The sequence below is a fragment of the Gymnoscopelus microlampas genome, assembly GCF_963454915.1.
Source record: "Gymnoscopelus microlampas genome assembly, chromosome: 24".
NCBI classification, from domain to species: Eukaryota; Metazoa; Chordata; class Actinopteri; order Myctophiformes; family Myctophidae; genus Gymnoscopelus; species Gymnoscopelus microlampas.
Window position 1 is genome coordinate 21,334,785 of NC_139961.1, and position 7,502 is coordinate 21,342,286.

Below are 7,502 nucleotides of genomic sequence, written 5' to 3' on the forward strand. Positions count from 1 at the left end.
AGGTCATTAGTGCATCCACCTCCCCTTTTGTAACCTCCATGGATATACATGAATTTCCCCAAGGCACAAGCTGAGTGGCCCCACCTCGCCTCTGGAATAGTCCCAAATAAAAACTCTCCGGTTTAAACCATCCGTGGGTGTGGACATCAAACGCATAAAGCTCAACGCGGTACGGCAGTCCCCCCCAGATGTAGATGATATCTTCTATCAGCACAGCTGTGTGGCGCCGGCGATTCGGGGGAATCTCCTCAAAGGGATGTTTTACTTCTCCAGTCGTCACTGGGGGCAAATTCGTCCATTGCAAAGACACTGTGTTGAAGACACGCAGAATGATCAGATCCAGGTTGTACGCACCACAGCCGAACCCGCCAAAGCAGTACACCTTGTGTCCCACTGTTACAGAGGCATGATTGAATGTCATGCATTCTCCTTTCAGGTGCACCGTCCAATACATTTCTCACAGGAATTCCACCAAATCACTGCGTAAAACAAGAGTTGTGTGCTCTGCGCGGCCGGTCTTAAGCTAGCTGCCTCGATGCTCACAATGTCGTCACTATGATGTCAGCCATGCCCAAATCGGAGTTCTGTGTGGGTCTTGCCCAAATATGGAGGTGGCCAAATATGGAGTTCCATGGCAACCATGGCAACATGGTTATAGTTGTTTTAACTATTTAAGCCCTATACTACTACTATTACTACTACTACTACTATACAGAACGCAACCGCATATCTATTTCCTCAATAATGGCCGCGATTGGAGTGCACTTCGGTTACACGTGTGCGTGTGTAGCGGTATTTAAGGATGGCCGAGCTGATGTAGTTGCTAATGATGCAGGTGACAGGGTGACTCCAGCTGTGGTGGGATACAGGGACACTGAACAGATCGTAGGCATTGCAGCGAAGCAGGGCCGCGTGCACAACACTGCTAACACTGTGGTCAAAGTTAAACAGGTGCTGGGCAGAAGCTTTGATGACTCCGAGACACAGAAACACAAAGCAGAGAGTAAATGTCCAGTGGTTAACAAAGGGGAGACGCCGCATTATGAGATCACAGCAGGAGGCAAAACCAAACATGTTGCACCGGAGGAGGTCGCCAAGCTCATCTTCCACAAAATGAAGGAAACCGCTCAGTCTGCCGTGGGCTCGGATGTCACAGAGGCCGTCATCACCGTTCCCTTTGACTTTGCACAAGCGCAGAAGAATGCTCTGAGGGAGGCAGCGGAGGCCGCAGGCTTTCACGTGCTGAGACTCATCCATGAACCGGCCGCTGCTCTTCTGGCGTACGACATCGGACAGGACTGCCCGTCGGGAAAGAGCCATGTGCTGGTATACAAGCTGGGCGGGACTTCTCTGAATGTGACGGCTCTGCAAGTGAACGGCGGAATGTTCCGGGTCCTCGACACGCACACCGACCACAGCATCGGAGGAGAGAGCTTCACACGGGCCTTGGCACAGCACCTAGCCGCCGAGTTCAAGAGATCATTTAAGCAGGACGTGAGTGGCAACGCTCGGGCCATGATGAAACTGATGAACGGCGCCGACGGAGCCAAGCACTCCCTGTCCACGCTGGGCTCTGCCAACTGTTTCGTGGACTCTCTTCATGACGGCAGGGACTTTGAATGTAACGTCTCCAGGGCCCGCTTTGAGCTTCTCTGCTCGTCGCTGTTCAACAAGAGCATTCAGCCAATCAGAGCCCTGCTGGAGCAGGCCGGCCTCTCCGCCGGTGACATCAACAAGGTGGTCCTCTGTGGCAGCTCGGCCAGGATCCCTCGTCTCCAGCAGATGATCCGCGACCTCTTGCCCGATGTCGAGCTGCTAAGCTCCGCCCCTCCCGATGAGATCATCGCAGTGGGCGCCGCCCTCGAGGCGGGCCTATTGGTCGGCAGAGATGGCCCCTCCCTGGAGGAGGAGTCCGTCACCGTGGACGCTTGCGCCTCCGACATCCTGGTGAAGGAGCTGCACGAATCGGGGGCCGAGGTGTTCAGCGTGCTCCTCCCGTCGGGCACGCCCCTCCCCGCACGCCGCTGTCACGTCTTGAGCGGGCGGGGCCAACTGTCCTCCCTCTGCCTGGAGCTGTACCAGCGAATCGCAGAGCAGCCGGAGAGACTAGCCAAGATTGTCCTGCGTGACCTGGAGCCTGAGGAGGATAATCATAACGTTGATGCAGTGCTGACCATGAATAGAGACGGCTCCCTCCACGTTTCCTGTGTAGACCAGAACAGTGGCAGGTCGGAGGCCATCACCATTGCAGCAGCGTCTTGAAACAACCATGTGTTGAGTTAGCCCGTATGCACGCAACACCCACAGGGATGCCATGCCGTTATTAGACCACGTCTTGTTTATTTCTTCTTATTTGCACTTCTATTGTAATAATATACCCTAATAAATTACACCAGTGATTTTCAATATTTAGAATTTCAAGGACCCTCGGTGTGATTAGGCCACGCCCACAGACCCCCTTTTTTTTTTACTTCTCTGCGACCCCAATCTACACTGTAAAATCCTCAGTATTAATTTAACTTTGTTACACAACGCGATGCAACGCGTTATGAGCTTGTAGATCTGTCCTTTTCACAATTACTTGTATTTTTGGAAACTTTCTGGAAAATCTTCACATTTTTGAGGAACATTTCCAAATGTATAATATACAGCAATAGATTGAGAATAATAAGAAAATATACTTTTGAATACCTAAGTACTTTTAAAAGCACAAGTACTCCAGTAACTCAAGTACAAACTTGACAGAGCATCTTTCACTTGAGCTGAGTAACATTTGACCAGGAGCATCTATACTTGGACTCAAGTGGTTGAGTACTTTGTCCACCACAGCTCATGATCACATGGTCAGCACCACTTTCCCTGCAGCAGCCCTGGGACCTAGGACGTCGAGATGTGCCTGGGTGGCCATGTCTAGCGCAGTGGTTCTCAGCCCTTTTCATGTCAAGGACCCCTGAATTGATATGTATTTGCACGCGGACCCCCATTTGACAAGTGTTTGTGCCAGGGACCCCAAGAAGAAGATGTGTGTTAAAAAGAAATGAAATTATTCCCAAACATTTTCAATATATATATATTTTAAAAAAAATGTATAGCAGATGTACAAGCTGGCAGCGCGGCACGAAGTGATGCGCTGTGAGTTTTTGTAGATCTGCTATTTTTTAATAACCAACGTATACATGGATACAATTATTGTGAAGCAACTACTTTTGCCATCCAGCCTCCATCCCTGCATACAACCATCTGAACCATCGTGTCTCTGGGATTGATCTCTACAGAGCCTCTACTGCCGCCCACCGCAGCGCGTCCTCCGTGAGCTAACACTGGCAGGTCGTCACCGAGGATGACGTTCGCCAACACATCCACACCTTGGTCGTCGGTGACGTCCATGTTTTTTCCGGAATAGCCCTGTTCTCCGTGATTAAAGGCCAGGTTCGGAACCAGTTCCATTTCCTTGGGAGTTCCTGCTGTCTCCAAGAATACAACAACGCTCGCCCCAAAACACGCTCGTCCCGGGTCAAATCCGGCGACCTCGGAACAGTCGCCACCAGGTATTCCTAAACGTAACCTCAGTTAAACTATGCCTAAACCTAATCTCATTCCTAAACGTAACCTCAGTAAAACTATGCCTAAACCTAACCTCATTCCTAAACGTAACCTCAGTAAAACTATGCCTAAACCTAACCTCATTCCTAAACGTAACCTCAGTAAAACTATGCCTAAACCTAAACTCATTCCTAAACGTAACCTCAGTAAAACTATGCCTAAACCTAACCTTTTTCCTAAACGTAACCTCAGTAAAACTATGCCTAAACCTAACCTCATCCCTAAACGTAACCTCAGTAAAACTATGCCTAAACCTAACCTCATTCCTAAACGTAACCTCAGTAAAATTATGCCTAAACCTAACCTTTTTCCTAAACGTAACCTCAGTAATACTATGCCTAAACGTAACCTCAGTAAAACTATGCCTAAACCTAACCTCATTCCTAACCTTAACCTCAGTAAAACAATGCCTAAACGTAACCTCAATAAAACTATACCTAAACCTAACCTTATTCCTAACCTTAACCTCAGTAAAACAAATACAAGAATACAAGAACCAATTGGGGGTGAGCGGTCCACGAAATAAATGGGGGTGAGTGTGTTTTGGGGCGAGTCATCCGGTTACGGTCCCCAACACCTTCAGGCCCAGGGCACAGGACAACTGGCAAGCTGCTACCCCCACCCCTCCGCTGTAGCTCCACTCCGGCTTTGGCGTGGGCTTTGTGAACCAGCGCTCTGTACGTGGTGAAGTACGGTACGTATAGCTGTAGCAGTGCCCTGGGTGAAATCTAAAGCTTCAGGCAGTCTGTGGAGGGAGTCCTCCTTGGCTATGGTGTACTCCGCATAGCCTCCTGACTTTGTGGCTGTGGTGAAGACTGTCACCAGCCTTCAATGTGGTGACCCCCGTGTCCCAGCGCTTCCACCACACCAGACACACCGGTGCCTGGGGGTGTACGGTGGGCTGGGTTTGCGGTGGGCTTAGGTCCCGGTACGGATGTGTAGGTCTCCACGGGGTTTACATGGACACGGATCAACACCTCCCTCAAGGCCGAGGTTGTGTACCGGGACCAGGGTTGCCAGATCTGCTCATTATAATTTCCCCGCAAGAATGTATTTGAAAATAGCCGATCTACAAGCTCACAACGCGTCATAACGCGTCGCATCGCGACGCGTTGTGAGCTTGTAGATCGGCTATTTTCAAATAGCTGATGTATATGTTAAAGTGCCCATAGTCGCTTCTTTTGGGCTGGTTTTCCTAGACCTGGTTGCTTGTTTCTCTCCCAGAATCTGGCAACGCTGACCGGGACGTCGCTGTACAAAAGAGACCTACAAGTGACCCGCAACTGTCACAGACTATTGTCACAGACCTGGGCGACGCTGGGCGCCGACAGACACACACAGTACTGGCGCCCATATACTGAGGTCACGGATGATTGTCAGCTTGTTCTCAAAGGGCGTCAATAATAATAGCCCATTCATCAATAACAGTGTTAGAAACTGAATGGACCCTCTGTCAGTAACTCAGTGAGTGTAGAAATGAACCAAATGGTGTTATGGGGGTCCGTGGTCTAATACGTATCAACCTGGGGGGGGTCCTTGAAATGAAAAGGTTTGAGAACCACTGGTATATAAGCAAGTACATTTATACAAGCCGTTACCTTTCTTGTTATTATTTTAAGGAATAATTTCGAGAAACTAAGCTATGTTTGATGTGATGCAGGTCAGGCTAGCAGGGAAATCGCACGGGCAAAGACAGAAAGTACTTGGAGGCCAATCTATGACGTCAGTGCTACTATGACACTGCTCTGATGTCAGGTAACTCCCTATTCAGGCAGTTTCAGCTTAGGTTACATTATAATAGAGGAGTATCTCAGACCTATTCGAGGCCCATTGATCTCCATCACAAAGTTAAAAGTTAGATATTTCAACAACAAAAAAAGCAACATGTGAGAACTAAGTCAGCCTACTATCAGTGTGCACAAGGTATTTGGTTTGCTGATCTTTCCAGCGGTCATGCACATACGCATGCACGCTAGGGGGGGGGGGGGGGGTATGGGTAGCTCAAGTTACGATAACTGTGGTGATATTTGGCCCATAATAACGATAATATCATGATGCATGATATCTGCGATACTCGATATATTGCAAGAAATGTAATCAACATCATATCTGTAACTGAAAAATAAAAAGAATACCCATAAATGCCAAAATTATGCATTTATTTTCCGAAATCTTAATATATTTTTGTGCATAACGAACTGGCCTAGAAGAATGCACAAAAATGTGCATGCATAGTGCCTTCTCCTAACAGTAAAACACTGACTGTAGCTGCCATCAGAATTAAAATATATTTTTTTTATAAAATATTAAATAAGTTAAGAAGTTCATAATGTTTCTGTTTTGGTCAATTCATGTTTCGATTTGTCTATCTTTGTTTTACTGTGTATTGCGGTGATTTATGTTTCTTGATACTGACTAAGGTCACACTAACCTCTAACAGCTGAAGCAGATCAGTAAACAGCATCAACAACAGCAACTTTGCTTGTTGCACGTTTGAGTGCTTACTCTGCCTCAGCTCTGACAATTAACAGTGATCTAAATCACCGTTGCTTAAGAGTCAAGATTTAAGAAGAGTTCCAAGAGTTCCAGCTATATATATAATACCGCAACACAAGTGACACAAATAAATGAATATATATATATATATATATATATATATATATATATATATATCGATATTTGCCGGCAGTGTATCCATTATTTAGCACGAGAGAAAGTATGGCGATATATCGCAATATCTATATTTTGGCACACCCCTAATGCATGCACACACACACACTTTCGTCACCTTTCCAATCAGCTCGTGGCCCTCACTTTGAACCTGTGTACTAAGAAACTGGGCGGGTATAAAGAGGAACCTCACACGTGCACGCACACACACACACACACACACACACACACACACACACACACGCACGCAAACAAACCTTGAATTACTGTAAACACTGCGGTCCGGTTGACAGCCAAGCCACAGGATGGCCAACAATGCACTGCTCACCCCTTTCCCCCTCTTCCCACATCATTATGACACATATCCTGCCTGTGAAATGTGACAAAGAAGCAGCCATGGAGGAATCCTTGGTGGGCCAACGAAATGTCACGCCGTAAGTGGATGTAATGACATAATGACACGGTAATTCTGATAGGCAGCGCTGCGTGGAGCAACCTGTGACGACCTCCTAACCACACGGCGAACCCTAGAGCGTCTAGAGAGGCGTAATGGCTTCAAATCAATATCACGACTGTTTCACTCTCTTGCCTCACTTGAGATTAACGAATGATTATAACGCCACCATTGTGCAACAAAGTATAACACTGGGTTAAGTGTTTAATCGGGCTTATCGGTGTATTTGATAATTTTGGTGATATTTGTCACTGCATGTACTTCTACGGGCTGGGGGCGGCACCTGTCTGCAGGGAGCGTAGGGCGGGAGGAGTAGGACGAAGGTTCTACGTTCCTCCCGGTGGGGGCTCCTATCCAGTAGGATACTGACTCGCAGTGACAACACACAGTAATGTGGAGAAGAATCAACTGGCATAAACGACTAAAGACAAAAAAATCGACAGTTATGACCAAATTCATCATGCAGTGATCGCTCAAAACTGTAAAACTGTCTTTTTTTTTTAAATCACCCGACATTATCATGGAGGGGGGGGGCAGCTACGGTAATTATTTAATGTCTTTTATTCCTATGCTGTGTTCCCATAGGATTTTTTAACCTCTTTTTAACATATAGATTTTCTGCTTTCTATTGATGTGATTAATGTATTTTATATATTTATCATCCTTATTTTTACCGACCATCCATGGATGGATGAATGTATGGCAACTGGATCTATCCGTGACTTTTATACATGAATTTAACCTGTACACGCCCCCTCAAGCACGCGCGCACCCA

General features: G+C 47.0%; 1 protein-coding gene across 1 annotated transcript; it reads left to right on the plus strand.

Annotated features, from left to right (window-relative positions):
* Window positions 1-744: 744 nt before the first annotated feature.
* Window positions 745-2,262, plus strand: LOC311040480 (heat shock 70 kDa protein 14-like; the record flags this gene model as incomplete). The annotated part of the gene is made up of 1 exon (XM_084050793.1): window positions 745-2,262. One exon carries the CDS (start codon window positions 745-747, stop codon window positions 2,260-2,262), a length of 1,518 nt encoding a protein of 505 aa, XP_083906919.1.
* Window positions 2,263-7,502: the final 5,240 nt, after the last annotated feature.